We start from the raw sequence: 25,984 nt of genomic DNA on the forward strand, positions 1-25,984 counted from the left end.
AAGACAGAAAGTTTTTTTTACAGTGTTCAGGTTCGTGAAAGGCATGTCCAATTGGTGTGATTTCATAGGATAAGTGTTTCTTCAAACTTTTTCTCCAATTCAAAGTAGAATTTTTGTACTTTTCTACTTTCCACTGGCTTTGTACAGGCATAACTGACATAGTCTTTCTGACTGTTTTGATGTTGGTTTTTAAGTTTAATATTAGTAACCAGCTGTCTGAATGACTAATACAGTAGCTATGAGTTCTATATGATACATTGTTAGGGACTTACACTGCTGTTCCTGTTTAGGTTTAAGTGGAATCTACGGCGGTCTAGAGTAGGGCTATTGAATTAAAGCTGTTTGGACTTAATTTCAGCTCCAAAGTGTTCTCCCACTGCCTTGTCTTAATGTAAAACAGACATTTTAAAGATATGTTGCCTTCTTGGGAAGCTGGTTGGTAATTGCAACGTAGAAATGCAAGTATCATAAGCTCATTTAAATTTTCCAATGAGTTTTCCTCAATAAACTGTAGAAACAAACAATTGAATTATGCAGCATTTTCCTTTCTGAGCAAGGTCAAATGTTGAAGCAATAGCACGGTCAACAAGTAAAAGTACAGTATTCCATAGAGCCTTAGGTACTTGTAAAATTTAGCAAGCCTGAAAATACGTATGTGCTTTAAAATAACGTGTGTCCAATGCTTTGTTTTGAATGTGGGATCTTCGTTCTGAAGCCAAGGAATTATCTCAAGCCTCTTGCCGTAACATGCTCAGTGCTGCAAGAAAAACATGAGATTATTGTCAGAATAATTAGCTTTTTAAACATAGTGTTGTAAATGAAATCTCGAAAGGTCACAGTTGCACTTGGCTAGGGATCCCACATACTTGGATGGTTTATAATTTGACCTTTGTCTCTAAGTTTCTCTCTAGTTCATTAGCTTTCAGGCCCTAACATTAACATGGGAAGATGGGATTTTGAACTGGTATATTTTTAAGGGAAAGATACATCTTTGCTGCACACACGTTATGCAGTTGTTTGTATGCAGGCACAATGTTCAGTGAGGTGAGGAGTGCAGGCATCCTGCCTGCTAAAACTCAGAAGGAAAGTTGTTGGGGGTGATGGATTAGACCTATCATTTGTTTGCAGCTACGTTCTCAGAGTAGCTAGAGGCACAACACTGTTGAGTCAGAATAGTAACCACAGCACGGTCCCAGAGGCAGTTATTTATTTGCCTGTATTTCTACCCTGGACAAGGAACCTGTTGTGTTAGACTCTACAAATAGAGAACAGTACGACAACTCTAAATGTGTGTTGGGGGAGGAGAGGAGTTGTTTTTTGATATTTTTCTTTTCCTTTGGGAATTTAGATGCAGGTACACTTACAAATTGCAACAATCCTTGAGGGGAGGGCTTGTTTAGTAGTAGACATTGGTTTTGTTTGGAGGTTTCTTTTAATATGTTTTTTTTCCCCCCCATGATTAACTTAGATAATGACACTGAAAACAGCTCTATTTGGGGTGGTTTTTTTGCTCTGGCAGGCAGGCATCCCCGTGCAGTCTGACTGAGGCAAAGGGGGCATTTTCAAAATGACAACCTGCAGGCTTGCAGTTGTGCAAGATTGTGCAGGTGCTGCAGACAAAACATAGCTAAAATCCAGCACAGAGGTTAGGGTACTATGCAACTGTAAACAAGAAAATGCTGGTCCACAGCTTGGGCTTGCAAATGCTAGAGTAGTGTTACATGTGCACAGGGCTGACGTGACTCATTGTTCCCTTTCCTGCTCCAGCACGCATGTAGAAGATCGACAGCATCCAGCCTTGCAAATCTAAGTGTAGAAGAGGCTGGGTTTTAGCCATATTGCTGTTAATGTCAATGACAGAAAAGCTGTCTATGAGGTCCTGGAGAGAGATAACCAACCTTCCGCACCCTACCTGCAAGTTTCAGTTAGTCCAAACACACACAGCACTGCGCGTATAGCACATAGTGAGAGAGGGTCGTGCTCCGTACACTGATTGCTCTCCAAATATTTTTCCAAGGCTAAACACGTAGCTGTGTTTCAGGGTAACCTGAAGAAGGGGAATTGGAGTGGGGCAGACTTTCAGCAGTTCTGTTGACTTGAGTCCCTGCATAGCCATATTTTCAGATTACCCAAATTTTTTTCAGATTACAACTCTGCAGCTGTTGGTCATGGGACTCTGGCATTGAAGCTGCATTTGAATTGTTCTTAACCACATTTGCTGCTTATGAGCTACAGTTTGAACATCTGTGATCCAGAAAAAGAAGAAAAATTCAGAGATTTAACAGTCTTAAAGTTTTTTGAAGTTGATGTTAACATCTCCGCCTTTTCCTTTTATGAGGAAAGAACATCCGTATCAGATTCTTAATGGCCAGTTACAACTTCTGCACTGAGTTTAGAAATACTTGATAAATTTGCTGTTTTGTATTATGGAAAAATGCACATTGCTTTGTTTTAAAGTGTGGGTTACTAAGGTGGCATTTTGTTTGTTTGACAAATCCAGCAATCTTTAATTCTCAGCCCAGCTTCATTGGTGCCTTCCCAGCTGCACTCATCTCTGAAAGCTTTCTGATATTGAAACACTTGTGTGGGAGAGCAATAGAAGTGTGAAAGGATATATTACTCAAAATTATTTGTGGTATATAAAAGAAGAAAGAAAGATTAGAAAAAAATCTATTCTATATATATACTAGTGTATTTTATGTAATGTGGAGGTAGAAAGAAGGGAAATACTGCAAGACGTTTTTACAGTTGCGACAGGCTGAAAAAAATATCGGAGGTTGGGTGAAGGGTTAGTCAGATTTCCCCCACTCTCTTACGTAATGATCCCTGGAATTAAACACCATTTGCTGGCCATTGCTATTGTATGTCAGGGACAGGGAATATACTGCTTAGAAATCACTATGAAGTTACATTCCAGTCTCATCTATTTAAATTTGATGGCCGTTAAGATCATGTGCAGCTTAAAGTAGCCCTTGGGATTCAGGGATTCTTGGTAAGTTCTTAGTTCGAATTCTTTCACTAAAACTTATTTATTCAAGGACAAATCTCACCATTACAGTAGTTCAATGTTTAGAAATCACCAGGATGAGAAAATCCAGTGCACTCTACCACTAATACTAGTTAACTGCTGTTTGTAGTTTTTTCTGGTCTAAGAAGACCTTTTGTCTTCTGTTGGTCAAAAAACTAAATTGTTTAGATTGTTTGGGGGGTTCGTCATGTGTGAGTTTATTTTTTAAACGTTTTTTTCCCCCCTAATAAACATTTAATTCAACTAATACAGATACAGAAGTTTTGAAAACTTTGGCATTAGTAAGCTCATAATTTTTTTTAACCAGAGCCTATGAATGCAGCACTATTTGTATACATAACATACTTCCATTACTTATTAAAGGAAGACTTTAGACTCCTGAAACACATAGAGAAATTATTCTTTGGGGTGTACTTATGCTCCTGTTTTTCTTACAGGGTGAAGAAGTTGAAGGAGACCCTGGTTGCAGTGCAACAGCTGGATAAGAACATGAGTAGCCTGAGATCTTGGCTAGCCCACATTGAGTCAGAGCTGTCCAAACCTATCGTCTATGAAACTTGCAACTCTGAGGAGATACAAAGGAAGCTAAATGAACAGCAGGTAAAATATAAAATGAGATAGAAGAGTAAAAATCTTAACATGGTCACCACACTTATCAGGTGCACGATAGTGTGGGGAGAACCAAACTGTCCTAGGGCTGTCCATATCCACCTCAATGCTGAGAGGGCATGAGGCAAAGTCATCATCTTTAAATATCAAGGCAAGTGGTACTTACTGTGTCACTTATAGAGCCTTCTGCTGGCTTCGACTTCTAATCCACCAGGAGCTGCTTGACATTCTTGAGTAAGGTAAGGCACCGAGTTGTAACCTGAATGAGCTATTACAATTGTTTTTTCCCTTTGAGGTTTGGTTTTTGTTTGTTTGAATTGTCTGTTCCCAGAGGCAAAACTGACACCTATTAGATCTTGCAAATTTTCACATGCTTGAAAAAGACTATTTTTAGCAACCTTTCTAACTGTTTTGTTTTGCAGCTTGTAAACATGTTTGAGAATCACTTTGCACGCAAAGATGCATGAACTATACATGTGAAGTTAAAATCAGTTGTTTTATAGTGCACAAAGCCTTTATGCAATGCTAGAACAAAGCAGTCAACACTGGAAGGGACAGATAAATGTTATGTCAAGCAGTTTTTGGTATTACAATAAACAATACAGCTAAGAAAATTTACCATACTTTTTTTTTCCTGTTCCACTTCACTACTACATTATGTGCATGCCTCACTGACTATGGAAAAATATTAGTTCCTTGCAGTAGAAGGAAATATGTGGGCTCTCCATACGTCAGCTGCCCAATGTAGTTTTACTTAGAAGCACAGAGCTAGGAGGACTATTGCTCCATTACATCCCAGGTTGCAGTCCTGTTGGTTATTTCTTGGCAAGAATGTCTTTCTGGTGCTAGTGTCAGCCTCACTGGTGACAAGTTAGATGCTCTCCTCCTGTGTACTCTCTCCAGAGGAGGAAGAAATCCATGGGAAGAGGAGTGCCAGGAGGCTCTGGGGATGGTTAGTTAATTTATAAAGTGCACAAACTGTCATTTCCATCTTTTAAGCTGAGTCTGGGGACTCAGTTTACCCAAGAACCCAAGAACCTCTTCAGTGTTATTTCTGGCTCCTCTACTGATTTGCTATGTGGTGGTGCAGAACAGCTTATTAAACTATTATATGCAATTTATGCAGGGTTAATAATTTATAACACACAAGAAGCATCACTAATGTGTGTTTTTGAGGCGTTAAAGTGCTGTGTAGAGCTAAATATTGCTAACAGTGAACTAGTTACTTGAGATTTTTAGGAGTATCCCTATGCAGGCACTCCACAATTTGTTACAAAACCCTCCTTATGAGACGTGTTCTGGGCATGGAGACTGGTTTTCTGATCTTTCCTCCTGGTGGTTCCCTTGCAGTGACAGAATGCAGTGATACTCTCTAGAAGTGTAAGTGGTTTTGCTGGAGCTCCAAAGGTGAAAACTAGGGATGAAATTTTTCCTGGGAGGATACCATGTTTGGAAATATTATACTGATGTGATTTTGATAATACTACAGGCCATGGTCATAGTAAAACAAACAAGCAAACATTTAATGTACGGAAGCCAGTATTTTTATGACTAGCAGGCTATTCATGGCAGCTCAAAACACCAGTGTGTTGACCACTTTCTCAAATATTTCATCACCTTTCTTTTTCCCCTGTTAGCATTCTTATGTTCTTTTCCATGTTTGGTCTTCCACAGAGGCCATGTTATCTTCTCTGCTCACACTGTTGTTGGTTCTTTATATACAAGATTACATTAAAAATATAATATCATGAAAGAGGAGGGCCAAATCCCCTTTCTGTAACTTCAAGCATCATCTGCTTCTGGCACATCAGCCAAGAATCAGCTCTGCAGTTGCTGTTCTCTGTAATGAAATTAAAGAGACAGTTAAAGCTGGATATCCTAAAGAAGTTACTGTAACCTCACTGCAGCATTTGCCTAGCATGGCAAGCTGCATTTCAAGGTTACTTTTTTATTTACTTTCTAAATCTACTATGACTTGAAATGTGAAAAGCTAGTATTTGTTTTGGGGATGATCAGGAAGAAAAGCTGTATGTGGGAGACAGCAGTGCATAAAAGCAATGCTCCTTGTGTGAACTAACCAAAAGGCTAACAGTTCTCTAATAAACATGGAAAGTTAAAGAAGTTAGGAAAGAAATATAAGGCTGTGGAGAAAAAGCATTGTAGACATCTTTCATAAAAAGATTCTGTAGGTGGTAGTAGAGTTTAGTCCTTAGGAATCCTCTGGACCACTAACTTTGCAATTTTCATTACCGCTCTACTCCAAAATAGTAGGGATTGTGTTACCTGAACTTGCTTAACCTCAAGTCTCGTAGCTGTCTGGAGTGTGTTTCACAGAATATTGCATCTATTTATAGTATCCACCCTTATATAATATCTCAGGATGGGGAGAAAGAAGCAGCAGCACTTGGACATCATGCCTTTGGAGGCAAATGAAAGTACTTCTTCAGCCAACACTGAAGAAGAAAATACTGCAGTTTTACACTCAGTGGTCTCAACAAAATATCCCCTCTGTTTCATACATGAGAAGAGGAAATGGATCACTTCAGTAATTGAGTCCAATTGCTGTTGTCACAAACAATTAGAAGTTTAAGCTGAGCTAGCTCCATTTCAAAACTGCTGGGTTTTTAGCTTCTGCATTTAGATCTCATTTCCTGCTGGAACGCAGGGACTTCATATTGCTAATTGTTAGAAAAGTTCCTCCAGTTAGAGCTTTATCTTATGTAGACCTATGGCCAATTCATACTTGTTCTTTTCTTTTTGGCACTGCAGTTCCTCTTATATGCCATCCTTTATTTCACTAATAAAATTATAAAAAGTAGTTTATCTGTAATAAGCCTTAAACTATCCAAGGTCTTGCTCTCATAAATAAACTTCCATATCTCTGATAATCCTAATAGCTCTTCTCTTCACCTGAACTAGAAGTTAACATAATATTCTGGATGTAATCTCTCACTTTTTTGTGTAGTGACATTAATACTTCTCTGTCACTATTGGGATTATGTTGCCTTAGCCATGTGTGTGTGTCCATCCTAATTTGTCCATCTAATATTCTGATGATTCATTGCAAATGTAGTCAGAAGTCAAGCAGGTTTTCTTTTCCTTGCACTTTTCCAACAGAAACAGCCAGTTACTTTTGTGATTTGCCTGTGTTTGAACCTGTAGTTCAAAACAGAAGCCAAAATGTTATTTCAAGATGAGACATTGGCATCAGTGCAGAATAAGCCATATCAACTAAGAAACTGACTTGAGAAATAATCCTGAGCACACATGATAAGTGCTAAGATAATGTGCATTTTCTTCAGCTGTTCTGAGTCTCCCTTTCTATTTCCAACGAAAACATTGTAAAATTGGAAAACTGAAGGAAGAACAATCTCCTGCAGAAGATGCACTGTTGAACATGTGCCACTGCTGACCTCATGCTGAACATGCCACTATGCAGCTAGCTCATGTGGGGAAGAGTAGGCTCAGGAAGGGTACCTTTGCCAAATGCCTGCAGTAGAGAAGGACATTTTTTCTTGTCACATTTCTCTTCCTAGCTTCTGCTTTACATTCTCTGTGATAATGAGAAAGGGCTGGGAGTAATTCCACTGTTCAGTGGTGATGTTGATTAAATGTATGTGAAAGATCCTCAGCTGAATGTGTAGAGCTCTGACAGTTTATACCAGGTGATGTTCTGGTGTTCGTAGGACCTGGGAGAGCTGTGCATACTGCCACGTTCTCCTAGCCTTGTTGGTAACATTGCAACACCACTTGCGCAGATGCAATCTCTTAGTACATATTCATCTAATGTTTTTTTTCTGTTTGTAACCTCATTAAATTTTGTTTTGAATAAGTAAAAGAGAAATGCTTTTCCATATATGTATGTTTTGCAATTTCTCTTAAGAATTAATTTCTTGAACTGCAGGAACTTCAGAGGGACATAGAGAAGCATAGCACTGGAGTGGCATCTGTTCTCAATCTGTGTGAAGTGCTTCTTCACGACTGTGATGCCTGTGCCACAGAAGCAGAGTGTGATTCTATCCAGCAGGCCACACGGAATCTGGACAGAAGATGGAGGAACATTTGTGCGATGTCAATGGAAAGGCGACTTAAGTAAGTCTACAACACCTGTGAAAAAGCATTTCTTTTCACCGGCAAAAATACAGCGTGGGAAGTATGTGATAGGACTGCAGTACTGAAGTAAAGGGTCTAATGACCAGAAGAGATCATACATTGAATAAAACACAATAGTTATCATGCTATAGAAGAAAAAAAAATTGGGGATTGCATTAATAAGTGCCTTTATACAAGGTACGGATGTCAGTTATCACATTCTACTCCCCTGAGGCTTTAGATGGAATAATGTCTTGTTCATGGTGCTTCATAGAAGTAATGGGAGAGAAACTGGAGAAGGTTCAGAGGAAAGCAGTAACTCCAAGAGTTTTAGAAAACATGACCTAAAATGGAAAGTTGAATCACTTAGGTTTAGCCTGGAAGCACTGAGACTGATGAGGAAACTAAATTATTGAAAGAGTGTAATGTTATTCCGGATGTTAGGGCTTTTATACACCTAATGCTCCTAAACAGTTTCTCTTATGTCTGAAAGTTTTGATTATGAGGAATTTTAAGACTTTGAACACTTGTCTGGAATTTCCCAGTCTGCCCACCTTAGCTTTTCTGAGCAAGTTTGGGCAGATGTGCCTGTGCATCTTGGGTGTAGTTAGACTTACTGTTCATGCTCAGACCATTTGTATACTGCATGCCCGTTATATCCAGAAGATTGTCTGGAAATCCTGCATGGAATTGTAGCAAACGAAGAAAAAACTCAATTATTTCCTATCCCCATCTAGGATAGCATGGCTTAATTTTATGGCCAGAAAAATGAGGCTACCTTGGGCCAGTGCTGTATACACTGTGTTGACCAGTAATACATATTCAAGTAACTGATTGAACTCCTGTATTTATGGAGATCTTTTCTGTATCTTTTTAAGTTATGAGTCTGATTTCTGTGATGTTTAAGCAGTTATATAAAGAACTGTAGGTAAAGTATATGACTCTTCAAAAGACTGTATTAAAGTTTATGTGACTTCTGGTTTTGTGGGATGTTCTAAAGGATGTATTTAGGAAGGGTTTTCTTAACCATAGGCATATAATTTGTTGCTTATAAACTGTGCTGATTTATATCCACAGCTTTCCATATTTCTATATTTAAATAATTTTATACTATCACTATTGCGATTTTTATATATGTAAATATTTCTTATAATTTCTATCTTTGACACATTATGTCTCAAAAATATACAGGCTCTTCATATCTTTGTCTCCAGTGAATGAATTCAGAATTACTTTAAGTTAATGTGAAACAGTGCATTGAAGTGGTCTCTATTTTACTTTCTTGTAGTGTACACATTATGCTATTAATTGATTTGTATCAGTAAACTAATTGAGCTATTAATATTTTAGATTTTTATTGTACTAGAAACAGTCATCCACAGAAAAACTGTCAGATTTACAGACAGCTTAAGACCTGGAACAAGGTATTGGTGTTCCATTGAAATCCCTGTCATTAGATTAGTTGTGACAATATATCATCAATAAAATTTAAATTTTGCCTCAAAGTACTGAGTGGATCAGGTGCCTTTCAGACCTACATGTCTAAGTTTTGGGAAAATGTCTTCTGTATTTAAAAGACAAAGTCCTGCTATAATACAATCTGCCACAAATAAGATAACATTATTTTGAATGGAGTGGTGTTGAAATTGCAGGGATTTTGCAGTCTCAATATTTAGTCAATTTGATTTCAGAATCAAGAGTCAACCATTATTTTTACATAACCAACTGAAGTCAAATGGTTTATATGGAGAGTCAAATAGTTTGTATGAAGAGAAGAGTTGGACTTTTTTTTAATAAAAATTTATATTGAGAGATAGCATTTTACCACTTGTTGGTGAATACAAAAAATGTTCATGTCACTTTGCAATGCAGAATGATGACTGAGAACTTTAAAATATATACTGCAGCATCTTTTATTTTTCTGTAAGAAAAGGTTCTGTAGCTGTAGGTAGTGTGGAATTTCTCATCTCTGAAATATTTGCTTAGCTATCTATACTGGACTGCATTTCTGAAGTTATTTAGCATACACTCAGATTTTTAGCGCTCCTATTGCATTATAATGTTCCTTTTATACTGATTCCCAAATTAGATTTGTACCATGCTTAGAAAGATTGCCATCATTCTATTCCAGCTCAGTCCGGAATGAGCCAGCCTTTTCTGTTGTCTGTTTATCAGCCCTGCTGTCTGAGTTAGATTAAGAGCCAGTTATTGTTTGGTGCAGTGCCGGTCCGCTATTGCAGATGATAAGTTAAAGTACAGTAGATCAGCTGGCCTTCAGTCTGAGCATTCCCTAACTTTCCATTATCTGTTGCAGAATTGAAGAGACGTGGCGTCTATGGCAAAAGTTTTTGGATGACTATTCTAGATTTGAAGACTGGCTAAAAATCTCTGAAAGGACAGCTGCTTTCCCGAGCTCCTCTGGTGTGCTTTACACGGTTGCTAAGGAAGAACTAAAGAAATTTGAGGTGACTTATAATACTTGAAATTTAGTATCTACTGATCACATTACATCAGCCAGCTGGTGTTCTTCCTTTCCATACATAAGTCACTCAGCAGAGACACTATTAATATATTGGAGTTGATGATTTTGCAGCTGCGCTTGCTGGCAGGTCTTTAGGACAAAGGAGCATGGAAGGTAGAACTGAAAACACTAATAAGTCAATCCATTCTCACATGCCATTTGTTCACCAAAGTTACATTTCTCAGGGTTTTTTTTTCTGCTGACGCTTTTAAATATGCCAGGTGAGTAGGTATTCCATAACATTTATAAGTCTCCCTTGAGCACATATCCCTTCATATGCATGTCACATGTTTTTGCTTTTGCTGTGATTTCATCCCTTTACTTCTGTCTGTAATACTCTGAAACTATCCCTCTACCTTTTTCTGTATTATGCACAATATCCCCATTTTAGAGCCTGATCCTTGAAATGCATGTATGTGCAAGTGTTGTTATATGTCCACATGGTGTCCCCCGTGACTTAAAAGTTAAGTGTATGTTTGAAAATTGACAAGTTGTCACTTCAGTCAGTGCTTAACAGCACATTACATAACTCCATTGTGTCAACTACAGTGTGATGCTAGTCACATAATTACAATGGGATGTGTGTGTACACACACACACACACACACACTCCTTGTGTGGTCAATCACAGTTGAATGTCTTCTGCTCAACTTCAGATTTGCAAGGAAAATATCAAGATGAAAGAGAAAAAGAATTCTAAAGAAAGAGAACAAGTCATGGGCATTGTTTAGAGAATTCTGTAGAGAGTCAGGTGCTATAAAGTGTATGCCGTGAAGAACAACTGTTGATTTTAAACATTGTCTAAGACCAGTTAATCCTTTTTGATCTAACAACTATATCAAAACATAAACTGTGAAGCTTTGGAGCACCTTAACCAGAGTAAGGTTTTATTGTTGACATTGACACTTCTGATTGTACTGGCCAGGTTTTATTGTTAAACACTACCAGACTTCTTACTTAGGGTGAGGTAGAAAACTGCCATAGAATATTGATGTTTGCTTCCTGGCCATGAATACACTGTCTCAGACCTTCTTCCCTTTGTCCCTTCATCTAGTGATCAGGATCTGATCTCCTGTTTAGCAATTTACTGTATGGGAAACAGTACTAAAAATATCTTGGCTGTCTTTGATTTTCACAGCTGACCTGACTTAGCCCAAAGTCTCTTTCACTGAATGTGCTTTCTTGCTTTTTATACTGACCTTCCCTTTCCTGCAGGCTCATGAAATTTTTACTGCCTACATAGGGTCAGCAGAACTCTCTGTAAAGAGAACAGTTTAGCAGCCTTTCCAGAGGCCACTTTGCATGTAGTTTGGTTCTGCTTTTCTTTTCTGGGGGGAGGTGGGAGGGAGAAAGGGAAGGAGGAGAGGAGTACATAGTTTCTACAACTACCAGAAAGCAGGGATGGAAATCGCAACTGCTCTCATGTTCAAATCCAGTGGAATTCACCAAATTCATTGTAAAGCTAGGGCTAACTATGCACACTAACTGAAATGGTTTAGTAGTTTTCTGTTTTAACTAAACTTTTTTTTTCTAATTTTATATTCCCCTCCATATCCTCAGTTGGATTAAAAAAATAATTGAGAACAACAAACTGTGTTCGAGCCTTTCTCTTATTGAGTGTGGAGGTATTAACTTCACTGTACACAGTGAAACTGCCATTCTCTCCAGTAGTACAGACAAGAGAGGTTACAGGGAGGAAGGCAAAAAATGAATTCCTGTGTAGTTGAACTGAAAAAGTGGAAAACAAATGTGCAACTGTTCTTTTGCTGGACAAAGCATGGTAACAGGTGAAACAACAACTGTAAAACTGCATACTTGTAGATTCGTGCTTCTAGTAAATATAAAGTCCTATTTGTGTATGTGATTTGAGATTTCCCCATCTCTTTTTTTTTCCCTGTGCAATTTTAACTGAAGTCAGTTCTGTTGAGAATTTCATTCCAGTTGCAAACCCGATTGCTCTTTGTTGGTTGCCCCATCCCCAATTTAATTGGCATTTAAACAGACAATAGTTCTACTGAGAGGATCCTGCAGGCTTTGATCTTTTCCTTTTTTCAAACGGGCTCTTTTATTTTGTCTCTGGTCTTGTCACAGAAATGTGCTTATTTCAATTTTAACTTTGACTAGCACAATATGAATGGTATGTAGTGTTTATATAGAAATCTTATTTGCTGATATTTTAATGATAATTTCTATACAGAAGTGTGCTGTCTACCACACTCCTCCATTCCTTATCAAGGGTAGTGTCTAGTTTGGGGAGGAATTGTTTGTTCATTTACATTGTGAGCAGTATGAGAGAGCAAAGTTGAAGAACTGCAATGGGAGCCAAAAACTGTTCACCTTTGTATTACTTATATATTATAGAGAGATCTGGTTAGATAGTCTTTTTTGTTTGACTGTTTTTCTGTTCCTCTGACAACATAAAAACAAGTACTTTTTGAAAAATGGTTCAGAAATAAATTTTTGAAGAGATTAATTCAGTGAACTCCCTTACAAGATGCTTTCTCTACCTTGCTTTGTGATTGCTAGTCACAGCATTAAACTGGTGGGCTAAGCCACCTATTTATTGTTTCTGCTCTCCAGCTGAATGGCTGAGGCTTTTGTAACAACAGAGGAGGCACTGAAAGCATGTAGGACAGATGCTTGCCCAGGCACAAATTGGATATCAGTGAAACTTTCTTTCCATTAATGTTTTGTTAAGATAAAACTTACTTGTATACCAGTATACCAAAGACAAAGATGTTTCCTTCAACACCATTTTTCACATTTTTCTCTACATCTCAGAATAAGTAATTCAATTTCTTAAATCTACTCAATGTTTGTACTATAGCAGATTCGGTATGTGTAGGGAAATCCAATGAAACCACAGGAATCTTGGCTTTCTTTTCTTTTATTTGTCAATTGGTTTCATAGTTCATTGTTTTGTTCCCATTCTCAAATACAAGGACAAAAGATTGAGCAGAGAGGCCATTCTCTTTTTTGGGGGGTGTTTTTAGTCATTATAACAGGTATTCTCGTTGCAGTATGTCACTTAATGAACTATGTTAGTTTTGTGTAAACTCTTTTTCTTTTTTTTTTTTTTTTTTGGCTCATTCTAATCAGAAGAGAGCCTTTCAATCAGATGACCCTTAGTATGTGTCTGCATCCCTCCTGGAGTCTATTTATCCCCAAAAGATCAGCTAACACAGGTCTGAGTGTAGAAGTAGAATCAAGATACAAAGAGAGGCTGCATGTGTTTCCTGATCTCAGTAAGTAAAAGTCTGATGGTATCTTTTATTGATCATCTTTTAGGCTTTCCAAAGACAGGTGCACGAAAGTCTGACTCAGCTGGAACTGATTAATAAACAATATCGCCGTTTGGCCCGGGAGAACCGCACTGACTGTGATTGCAGCCTCAAGCAGATGGTCCATGAAGGAAACCAGAGATGGGATAACCTACAAAAGCGAGTTACTTCCATCCTGCGCAGGCTAAAAGTATTTTTCCATTTTCACTGTTATAGTTTATGAATGACAGTAGTCCAGGAGCTTCAGCTTCAAAACTTTTGCACAGTTTTTTGGGGGTGTTTCCTACATTTGGAAGCAGAAGGGAGCTTATATGCTCACTTTGTCTGATGTAGTCAAAATATGAAATCTGTAAGGACATGTCCGGTGACCTCAAACACCATCCTTAGAAGATAACTTTCACAGATCTGCTAGTTGCAGCTGGAGACAGTGTTAATGAAAAGGAAACCTTAGAAAGCATGGAGGAGATGAAAGAAGAAGGTGTACTGATTTCAGATTAGATTTGAAGGACATAAAACTTTCTTCAGAGAACCACTATTTCTGTTTTTTGGGGGACTGGCTGATCATTTCATGCCCCTCATTTTTTGTCCCCCAGCATTTTATTGGCCAGCGTGAGGAATTTGAGACAGCACGTGACAGCATCCTGGTATGGCTTACAGAGATGGACCTGCAGCTGACCAACATTGAGCATTTCTCAGAGTGTGATGTCCAAGCAAAGATAAAGCAACTTAAGGTAAAAAAAAAAAAAAATAGAAATAGGAGGAGGGAGGAGAGAAGGGATAAAACTACTAATGTGGGAGGGGAAGAAAATAAGAAACATCATGCAAAAATGCAGCCTGATACAATCCCTTACTTGCAGGCTGAGACTTTACCCTCAGAACTTTTAGGGTATGCTAGGTTTCAAAAGGTCTTTTTCTGCCAGAGTAAGAGAGCTTTATGCTATGACAGATTTTCAGAAAGCAGGGGTGATAGTCTGTATTCTCTGATTAACAGAGGAAATCTCAATAAAAACTATTAATGTCAAGCCTACACTATCCCAACACATAACAGTTTCTATATTTGTCAACCATTTCTGCATCCGAAAAAATGCATTATTTGGAGAGGAAAAGGTGAAATGTGAAACACATTATGTTATCCAAAATGCCAGCATGTTAGCTTTAGCATCTTTGTCCATTGTAGGCATTTGGTCATGGGCATGGCTTGTTTAGAGAAGGATTTTCTTTCCAAATATAACAAATGCGGAATGAGATGGTAAGCTATCAAATATCACTGTTTTTCACTAGAAAGGCTGGTTAAGAAATGCTAACTTTATTTTCTGATGATTGCTCTTGCCAGAATATTTGGAACCATCCTGGTTTGTTACCCACATCATTCTTGCTGAAAAATGCTAGGACTTGCATCCTCAGTAACTTAGGTCATTTTAATATTGGTTTCATTGATAAAGCCTTGGCTTTTTTATACAGGCTTTCCAGCAAGAAATTTCACTGAACAACAACAAAATTGAGCAGATAATTGTGCAGGGTGAGCAACTAATTGAGAAAAGTGAGCCGATGGACGCAGCTGTCATTGAAGAAGAACTAGATGAGCTGCGTCGTTACTGTCAAGAGGTCTTTGGTCGTGTGGAACGCTACCACAAGAAACTGATCCGCCTTCCTGTGTGTAAACTTCCATACACCTGTATTGTTTGTTTGTTTCTATTATTGCCATTTCACAAATGTGAGAATTGGGAGAGGGAAAGATGTTGAAGTGCACTAATATGAAACTTCTGAAACTTTCCACAAAATTCTGTGGTTTTAGTTTTGTTACAACCTTGACCATCTGCCTCCCTTCATTACATGCTATTTATGTCCTGTTCAGGGATCAAACTCACCAGATCTGGAATCTTAGTAAATCATCATGCAAATCTATGCAAATTGGAGATTTATAAACTTTATTAATAAGGGTGACAGTGCAGTACTAGTGATAGGAACATCTCCCTTGCTCTGTCAGATAGTTTCATTAACAGATTATTGAGTTCTGTTTTATTTAAAAAAACAAAAATGCTAAAGTGATTCTCCACTTGGAGAACTGGCAGATACTTGTCTCCGGAACTGAACACACAGCCAAAGATCTGAGAGCAAAATGTTTTTGGTATCTCAAATCCTACTTCAGGAAAGGAACAAAACCCAGGTTTTTCATAGTGTGAAAGAATATAGTGATCATGATAAAGGTCACTTATGCTTTCCGTGGCTTGCTTCCATAGGTTTCTCTAACTCATTGTCTGCGTTGCAAATGGCATCAGTAAAATGTCTGGAGACATTTGCTTGATGTGAGACTATACAGTGCCTTAAGCAATTAGAATAAGCTGACATTACAAACATTCCTGTTTGTTGTTGTTTGGATTTTTTTTACTGCATCTTAAAATAAGGAAAGAGAAGTGCGAAAGAAGGGTACAAAATGGAAAACCCATCAGTTTCACTGTTATCTAGTGCACTTTTATTTCGTTGACCCCAGTTGAGCATGTGGTGCTTCTGCACGTTGCATTGATTAGTTCTGTTTGCGTTACACTTCTAGCTGACCGATGACGAACATGACCTCTCCGACAGAGAGGTGGATCTGGATGAATCAGCAGATCTGTCTGACATACACTGGCATGACAAATCTGCGGACAGCATTCTCTCCCCACACCCTTCCTCCAACCTCTCACTGCCCCTCGCCCAGCCTGTGAGAAGCGAACGATCAGGGCGGGATACTCCTGCAAGCATGGACTCCATCCCCCTGGAGTGGGATCATGACTACGACCTCAGTCGAGACCTGGAAACAGCTGTTTCACGAGCACTGCACTCTGAGGAAGAAGAAGGACAAGACAAAGACTTCTACCTTGGAGGAGCAGCTGGTGTAGCAGGTACGGTGGCAAAATCTGTGTCCTGTTCTCTCAATAAAATGTTGCTCGCGTGACCACTTTGCCAAGAAGCTCATGGAAAAATATTTTAAATAGCCTCTGAAGATCTTAAATAGCTTTCCCTAAGTGATCCCACTGGCCTTCTGGCCTTAGGAAAAGTGCTGGAGATTCCTGGATGACTGCAGCCTTGGAATATTACAGAGGCATATGTGATATGACAGGGAATTGGCTGTGTCTCTGTGCCTGCGGTCTGCCAGATGGGATATGTCATCTGTAGCAGTAATGCCTAATGCATTATTCTGACTAGAAGAAACTATACTGGATATGGCAAGAACCATGAAACAACCAAATGAAGAAATTCTGGGGGAGACTAGACCCACAAACGAGACCAAATCATGAAGTGCTTAAGTAAATCTTAACTCTTTCCTTACCCAGGCAAGACTCCAGTGTTCTGGCAACTGTGAGTTTAGCCTGAGGTAGAATCTCAGGTCTTGCTCTCCTAGGAAGACAGAAATCCTTTTTAACTGTGTGTATTTTGTGTAATAAATCGGAGTGAGTGAAAGTGCCCAAATGCAGCTTATTCTGCAGGAAGACTTACTGGTATATCATACTCTGATCTCATGGCTGTCTTTTAGTTTTCAGGTCATTGCTTTGTTCTGAAAAGAGTGAGGTTTGCTTTGCTTTTAAGGCTTTTTTTAGCAGGCTCTCTGTTTTTCACTCTTCATCCTTTTTACTCTCTAAAAAGGATATTGCTATTAGAACCATTTATATATTCCATACAAGGAAAAGGACTCCTTTTGTGAGAAGACAGCCATTACTGAGCTGTCAACTTAGACTGTGCTTTTATTTTTTCGGATGTAGAGATCCCTGAAACTCTTGAGGCCTATGTAATGATCACAGAAAACACACTCAGAAATATCTCTGGTAGGCATCAAAAAAGACTAAGCATAGCCAGATGCAAATACTACAGTGCACAAGCATAACATCTTTCTTTTCTCTTAGCATCTGCTATGCTTTTCACAACTTACAAAATAAATATTTCTTATGCGATGGCATTAGCATATAAATATAGAAGTATCCTGCTTTACTACTACGCTTAAAGGTATTATTAGGTGCATGGATGAAACAATGAAGTTTAAAATATTGTCTAAGATGCCCTCCCATCTTGGCTAACTAGACTAAGCTAACCAGTACTTTGCTCAAACTGGCATCTATTCTCTAGAGTCCCTTAACAGGACTCAATACTTTGTTAATTTTCTGAGAGAAGAGTGGTTCCTAAAGATAAAGGCAGACGGAAAAGATAGCTAGCAAAGCCTAGCTGTTCATATTTGCATTTTTTTCACGGCCACAGCTTGAATTATTAATTATACATAAACTTTTGGGCTAGTTGTTGTTCCAAGATCTTAAAACAATCACAATGCCAAAGTGAGGTACTGTAGTCCAGAGTCTTTATCCTAGTCTTTCATACTGGAAGAAGGATTTTTTTTCACATTGCTTGCATTTTTAAAGAAGATTAAACCTACTGTTTCATTTGTGATTAGAAGCTCTCAGAGAGATTAGGTGCACTTACAAATGCATTCTGTCATGATATCACAGTTTTCCTCTTTGAAATAGTGATATAATTGCAAAACTGAAATATCAAACATTTTAAAATCTCAGTTTCACTCAGACCTCAATTCCGCTGTCTGTTTTTATTTCTTCCCCAAAAGGGTGTTTGAAATAATGTTATGATTGATTTGATTAAGAGGGCATTTTTAAGAGTATGACATATAGCAGTCTATATAGAAAAATATGTGTTGATTCCTGACTTGTGAAAATCTTGAAAGGAGCAAGAGAGGCAACGTTCAATAATTTGCTCCATCCATTTTGGGTTTTTTTGGTATGAAGAAAGATTAACCACCCAAGAGACATCATTTTCTGTCAGCGGCTGGACATACAGATCCCCCTGTCTGTGCATGTTTTCAAACATGTCCTTATAAATGAATTCAAATCAGGCACAGAGTGACAGAGAATACAGATAAAAGTGATCATGTGGCTGTACTCTGCCTCAGGTCAGAACTGGCTGCATCTAATTCATATCACAGAATTCACTTAACCTCTATAAAAAAAGGCAAGTTTATCCTGCTTCAAAAACACTGGTATAAATTCCAGACTACTTGGATGAATAGAGTATAATCCACCCATGAAGTATCTTGCAGATATCTAAGCACTATTTTTGTCAAACCCGTAACTGAAAAAACACTGTAAATTTTGCTGCTTAGTATGGTTCCCTGAATCAGTTGCGGACTATTTGCTGTGGGCCTTCAAGATGTCCAGTCATTTTTGGACCTTGAGGATACAATTATAACAGTATCACTTATCATTTATATAACACTTTTTTTCTTCAAAATTTTATAGAAACAGAATCCTTTCAAATAGATCAGAATTTTACTCTGTGTAGTGCTGAAAAGTAATGTGAAGAGAAATAAGAAGGAGAAATCAAATTTTAATACAGATCATGGGACAGGACTTCAGGGTATAAAGTTGCCAGAGATTGTTTGAATCTGAAAAGAAGCAATGCCCTCTCCAAAATGTGTGAGGATAGCACACAATTTACCAAGAACTGTGCCCTTCAGAGAGAGCAGGCATTCTCTGGGGGAAAATGTCCCTTCAGAATAGGTTGCAAGCCTATTTGAAATACTGGGGTCTTTGATAGCACATTCTTTGATGTAATCATCTATCCTCTGGAAGGTTGCTAACACCGTCTAATGTAATTAATTATCAGTTTGCTTTGACATTGTCCCACTCATACCACTGTAATCACACTTCTCCTTTACTGTCTAATCTAGCTAGTGCTGGTTTGGTTCTGGCATTTGTTCTGCCCATGCAAAAGGTAAAAAATTCTGGAAAACTTGAGTGTCAGTCACTGTTTTTGTTTTTGGTATAGGAGAACCTGGTGCCCTGGAAACACATATCCGACAGCTGGACAAGGCGTTAGACACTAGCCGTTTCCAAATACAGCAAACAGAAAACATCATCCGCAGCAAAACACCTACAGGACCAGAGCTGGATTCCAGTTACAAAGGATATGTGCGTGTGCTTGAGTCTCATCACATACTGACAGAACTGAAAGTCACTGTTCTTAGGCATGGTGATGTATTTCGGACCACAAGTCAAATCAGTACTCCAAGCTTAGATTTGCTATGGAAAGAAATATAGCTATTGCAACAAAGCAATTAGATATTATTGCTGCTTAGACTTACTCACTCACATGGTTGCTACCCTTAATCACATGCTATTGTTGTTTATGTTATTAGTGTGTTTACAATAGCATAAGATTACAGGAACATGACTCTAGGGAGTTTATTCTCCTATTACATTTTTGCAGATGTCCAAAGGGTCTTTCACACACACTTTTTTTTTTCCGTTTAAAGATGATCACCCTTGTTTAAATTCCTCTGCTTTTAAAAGCAGGTTTTATAGCCTGATGCACAGTATTTGTTTTACTGATGAATTATAAACATGCATCATGTAACCAAGGTTGCATATAGGGAATCTGTGATTAAAAAGCTTTCTCAGAGAGGTTTTCTGGAAAGAAGGTTGGTTTATAAATTATTCTAAACATTTCATTCCTGAAAGAATTGAAAGATAACATTTTCAAGCTACTGTTAATTTTCTTTATCACATCTTCTAGTGTCTTTTCTTGTAGTATCATGTTTAGAATAAATGTCACCTACAGATATCCATTCTTTGATTCTTGTTATACCAAGCAGTGTCTTGGTACAATGGTAAACGAGTTATTTCCATTTAGTTTGAACTTATGCTTTAAGCCTCCATATACATTTTGCTGTCAATATCAGTGCAGACTGTTAAAGTAATAGACTTTACCTTCATGCTTGGACCTACTTTTAGAAATTTCTGGAAACTGCATTAATTCTGTACAGTGCACATTGAGGTGGTCTTTTTTGTTTCTTATTTTAACACAGATGAAACTACTAGGTGAGTGCAGTGGAAGCATAGACTCAGTAAAAAGGCTTGGATATAAACTAAAGGAGGAAGAAGAAAAGTTATCTGGACTCATTAACCTGAACAGTACTGAAACACAAACAGCTGGTAAGTAACATCTAGTTCTTTCATGGAAAGTAGTTGTGAAAATCAGCAAGCATGTGCAGTGTTGTTCTGAGAAAGCATGTGGTATTATTTACTACCATATATATTTACCAACCTTTTCCTCTTCCATATTGGTGTGGAGAGAATGGCTGTGTCTGTTACCATGTTCTGCTTAACGTCTTTTAGATCATTATGTATAAATCAGTAAGTATTGCTTGTATGTGCCATATAAAGGCACTGGGCATAGAAGTGCATTTTAAGAACTTCTTCATATCTTAAGACATAACTCTAAGCCTTTGGGCAAGTCCCTGTAGATGCAATATATTTCCATATTCAGCTGATGAGTTTTAAGCATCTGCTGCAGAACAGGTGAATTGCACTGTAAAAGCAAGGATTTCTACCAGAGACTACAAAGGCAAGGTCTCCATTCTCACCTTGGTTAGATATGCTACCTGTGCAGTCTATTTTATTCTTAGATTATTTGTTTTTTGATTTTAAGTTGATGGGGTGATATAACTTGTCCTTCTCTAAGCCATAGTGTTTTCAGATAAATAACCAGAAGAAATAGTTCGTAATTTTCTCTGTTTAAAGTTGGTATTTCTGTAATGCATCAGTGGTAGTTTAGGCAAATGTAGTGAGGTGTGAATATTAAATTGTAATAGATACAAATACTAATGAAAATAATAAATATGTGGTTTTTTAGACATCTTCAGATTTCATGCCCAGTTTGCGTTTATACTAATTTATTGTGTCTTTATACCAATACAATATGTTCTAAAAGACCCTTATGTATCAAATAACTGTTCTGTAAAGTCATAGGAATCTGACATTAGAAAGTGATAAAATTGCCTGTTGGCTGGTCACTTAATTCAGATTCTTCATTCTTTCTATCCAAAGTTTCATTCTTCAAACTAACTTAGTTTTCTGCATGGCATTTAGTGGTTTTGAGCTTTCTGCATTTTATGGAGTTTTTCTTTGTCCTGAACAGGATTCAGCTGATGCAACTGTGTGGCTCATTAATTTTTTCTTTTGTTGAATTTTGTGTTTATTTTTCCAGGTGTAATTGACCGATGGGAATTAATCCAGGCCCAAGCTCTAAGCAAGGAGCTGAGAATGAAGGAGAACCTTCAGCAATGGCAGCAGTTCAACTCCGACCTTAATAGCATTTGGGCTTGGTTGGGAGAAACTGAAGAGGAGCTGGAAAAGCTCCACCGTCTTGATCTGAGCACTGACATACAAATTATTGAGCTCAGGATTAAAAAACTGAAAGTGAGGGTTTTTTTTTTCCTCCCCATAAGTTACCTTATAAGCAGACCTCAGTGCAATGCATGTTAGAGAGGTAGCCCATAGGTGCAGCTGGTTTGCTCCATGCCACACGTAGCAGACTACAACTGATAACTGAAGAAAGTAACTGGAAAGTGATTTTATAAGTCAAGTTGTTGGCAGAAAAATATACCACCAGCATTTACTACAGAATCCAAAAGAATTTTTGAAATATTAATTCTATGCCAACTATAACTCCAGAATGCACAGATAATTGCTGAGATCAGCTGAGCTAATGAAAGGGGGGGGGAAAAAGGCCAATTAAAAAAAAAAATCTTCTAGAGAAACTTGTATTGCTCTTTTAAAAGAAATGGATCCCTGGGACATATTTGTGTGAAGGAAGGAGAGAGAGAGAGGCCAGAAGAGCTGTAGCCTACCCACTGGTGTCACCTAGTACAACATCTGCTCTCCGAGTAGAAAGAATTTGGTGTCCTTTGCAACATTCCCTTCTGTCATCTCAGATGCATCATGGCCTGAACACTGCTCTTATAATATCTCCTGTGTATTTTACTGCTACAAGGTCTTCAAGTGTGATGCTCCACAACTTCACATTCAGTTATTAGCATCTTATAACCTTGGGCACAAAAATGTGGAGCCAATGTCAAAATGCACTGTGTTCCATGCTAGGAATGAGGTGGACAGACAGTAAACACTGTTTCCGGCAGTGATCCATCTAAAGCATATTAATGCTGATCTTCGCTGGAATCCAAATATAGCTGCCATAAGTAGTACAAAGGTCACTGTGACATGGGGCTTTTAAGTAAATGCTGTAAACTAGGTGGAAAAGGGGACATTTCATAAGAATCCTGTTCTTATCTCAGCCACTCTTGGAAAGCCCATTAGTGCCCTCCAAACCAAAAGAGGTGGGGTTTCTTTTGTGGCTTCCAACGTAAACAAATCAGAGTTTTTATACACGTCCTGCTTCTATAAATCGGAGTAAGTTGTTTATATTCTTTGTGTTTTTTCTTTTCCCTCCATAAAAGCTTTTATTTTAAAATACTGTTGACAGCAGTTTCCACTTGCAAAACATGCTGCTTTTTATGTTTATCAGCAAAACTGAGAAGTGAGGGCAAAAGTTTTATTGTGAGCTTTAGTAAGATTGCTCTACATCTCTCTAAATTTTCCTGGGCCCTCCCTGTCTTTAAAATATCTGAAGCATGAGCCAGTTCTTCTGATCTTTAAAATTCAACTATGACTTCAGGCTTTTAAGACTTTAAAAGTTTAATTGGCTTGTTCTAGTTTGTGTTGACAGTAAAACTTTAGTAGATGTTAAAGAGTGAACATTTGTGGTGCTATCACAGAGTTACCACAGAAATTTCATATCCAAAGCAAAGAGACTTTTACAGTAAGGTACCGTTCTGTAGTTACTGATGGCAAATCACTGCATTGTCCTTGGTGCCTGCTCTACTTGGTTCTTCTGGAAGTCTCATATCTTACCAATTTCATCCCTTTCTTCCCCCCATCCCACTTTGTTTTATCATCAAGGAGCTGCAAAAAGCAATCGATAACCGCAAAGCGATCATCTTATCCATCAATCTGTGCAGCTCAGAATTCACTCAGTCTGACAGTGAAGAGAGCAAGAAGCTTCAAGAGCGCCTGTCTCAGATGAACATGCACTGGGAACGTGTATGCAGTATGATCGAAGAGTGGCGCTGCTCACTGCAGGATGCATTAATGCAGTGCCAGGTCTGTATTACACTTATTTGAAATTATCAGAATCCCACATACCAAAGATGTAATGTATATCATCATCCAAGTTGAAACTTGCCAATATGAACTGAAATACAGCTTTGGCAAAATGATTTCCGAAGGATACGCTTGCACTACCTGAAGCACGTGTTTCAAGCCCAAGGTTTTCTAAAGTTGTCATATGTGGAACAGTGTTCTAATCTACTATTCTACACTTCATTATAAGCTATGTTATTTAGCCAGTAGGACCCATCATAGGATAAACTAAAATCCTAAATTTGACTGGAATTTTCTGCTACATTCTGCTACATTCTGCTCATCACTTACAGGATTTCCATGAAATGAGCCATGGGTTGCTGCTCTGGTTAGAGAATATTGACAGAAGGAAAAATGAGATTGTGCCCATCAATCCAAACCTGGACTCAGAAACTCTGCAGGATCATCACCGACTTCTAATGGTAGGATTATAATCACCCCCTTCTCTCCCATCATCAGAAATATAGCCAATCAGATTTATCATTTTCTTGAGGGCTAGTGTTGTATACTGCGTGTTAACGTACAACTTTGGGACTAAGGTTGGGAGCTAATTTAAGTTCTAATGTAATGCCAATCACTCCTGTCAGTAGCAAAACTAATGACTGAAAAACTCATAGGCAACAGCAAGGCCTCTGTCCGTCTTGTCATTTTATTGTGTTTGGTGCTTTGGAAAGTCTGTCTTTGGTGGGAACTTGCTCAGCATCAGGGATGTTAAACAATTACAGAATGAACTACCAGCTGTTCCTCAAATTTCAAGTGAAGAATTAGAAGTTCTGGTTACATTTTCTCAGAATTGGAAATTGTTATTGCTCTTCTTTTCTTTGTTCTTTCCATTTCATTAATTTCAAAAGTCCATTTTTGTGAGTTCTAGCTTTGCTCCATTTGTTGCAAAAATAATTTCAATAAAAAACTTCTGGTGCTTGCCTTGGCAATAGCAAATCAGACGTGAACTACTGGAGTCTCAGTTGAAGGTGGCATCACTGCAAGATATGTCCTGCCAATTGCTAGTCCATGCTGAAGGCGAGGACTGCCTTGAAGCCAAAGAAAAGGTGCATGTCATTGGAAATAGACTGAAGCTTCTTTTGAAAGAGGTCACACGTCACATAAAAGATATAGAGAAAATTCTAGACATTTCAAGTAGTCAACTGGTAAGTCATCTTTTTATTCCTTGCCATTCGTTAGGCACACATTTTCCATTCCTCTGACCATCTTTCTCTGATCAGTGCCTTGCTTGTCTTGTTTGCAATACTTTTCAAAATAATACACTTCTAATCTTGAATATGATGAAGTAATCTTGCACTTCATAACATAAACATCTCCTCTGTAATATGTTTGTTTTTCTTTTTATTCAGTTTTTTTTTTTTTTTTTTTAGTATAGCAAGAGGAATTAAACATCTTGGTTTGATTATATTGCCATTACTGATTCGGTCAACTGGCAAAGTATATGAAATAATTACTGTAGTTGCAGCATCAAAAATTGGTAGCGTGTCAGTTGTCATTTGAAAGGAAGATGATTCTCACTCTGCTGAAAGAAAAGATGTAACATAAATCCTTTAATAGGCTAAAAAGTCTCTCATTGTGCCTTTTGAGCTTTAAGAGGGATTCTAAATCTTTTCAAATTATCTTCTACCTCAGGGTATTTGAGAGGAAGTTATATATATATCTTCACTGACTCTGACAGGTGTAAACTAAAGATTTCAACATTCTCCATTGGTCTCAATCTCCACCTTTTTTTTCAAATCTTGGACTAACCCAGTGTATATAGCATGAGATCTCATCTCTCCACTTCTACTAGTGTTTTTTTGCCTGTGTTAGTAAAATTTTGGTGGTACCCACCTCTTAGAGCAACTATAGAGCAACTATTTTTTCCTGTATTGACTTTGCCAGAAAATGCTTCACCTAAAGCAGTTACGTTTTAACTACTCGTTTGCTTTTCTTTTCCATCACGGCTAACAGAGAAAACATGTAATGATTTAATCTTACACATTTGCTAACAAAATTTAGCTGTTTTATTTTACTTTCTTGGCAATTGACTTTGCTGGTAGTTCACTCTGGGGTGTGGGGTTTTTTGAGTTTATTTGCCTGAACAAGAAAGTTTCTGCCTTTCTGAGATCCATTCCTTCTGATCTTTAGGATTTGTCCTCATGGTCTTCTGCTGATGAATTGGACACATCAGGCTCAGTGAGTCCTGTATCTGGAGGAAGCACTCCAAGCAGACAGAGAACGGTAATTTCCTGCCATATACCTTCTGCTGCTTCCTGGGTGGGAACTTTAGATGTCTGCAGTAGTTTTAGCCAGCTGAAAGACCCACCTTCTCACTTGATAGGAAAAGAAATGGCATAAACCAAGAAAAAAACACAGCTGCTTTCCCCAACCCTGCTGCATATCCCATCCTGCATGAAATTAGAATTGGTAAATATTCTCTAAAACCAGGGCT

General features: G+C 38.1%; 1 protein-coding gene across 1 annotated transcript in view; it reads left to right on the plus strand.

Moving 5' to 3' along the window:
- The window catches only part of SYNE1 (spectrin repeat containing nuclear envelope protein 1), a 306,387-nt gene that overhangs the window by 270,967 nt on the left and 9,436 nt on the right, over positions 1-25,984 (plus strand). The window contains exons 128-141 of the mRNA XM_064509137.1: positions 3,466-3,628; positions 7,542-7,729; positions 10,044-10,194; positions 13,539-13,721; positions 14,125-14,262; positions 14,993-15,184; positions 16,083-16,413; positions 19,337-19,479; positions 20,376-20,502; positions 21,557-21,768; positions 23,308-23,508; positions 23,841-23,969; positions 24,483-24,695; positions 25,681-25,773. Of these exons, the coding sequence (XP_064365207.1) occupies positions 3,466-3,628; positions 7,542-7,729; positions 10,044-10,194; positions 13,539-13,721; positions 14,125-14,262; positions 14,993-15,184; positions 16,083-16,413; positions 19,337-19,479; positions 20,376-20,502; positions 21,557-21,768; positions 23,308-23,508; positions 23,841-23,969; positions 24,483-24,695; positions 25,681-25,773 (2,464 nt within the window). The remainder of the gene's footprint in view (positions 1-3,465; positions 3,629-7,541; positions 7,730-10,043; positions 10,195-13,538; positions 13,722-14,124; positions 14,263-14,992; positions 15,185-16,082; positions 16,414-19,336; positions 19,480-20,375; positions 20,503-21,556; positions 21,769-23,307; positions 23,509-23,840; positions 23,970-24,482; positions 24,696-25,680; positions 25,774-25,984) is intronic.

This window comes from Dromaius novaehollandiae, chromosome 3, assembly GCF_036370855.1.
Source record: "Dromaius novaehollandiae isolate bDroNov1 chromosome 3, bDroNov1.hap1, whole genome shotgun sequence".
Lineage (NCBI taxonomy): Eukaryota > Metazoa > Chordata > Aves > Casuariiformes > Dromaiidae > Dromaius > Dromaius novaehollandiae.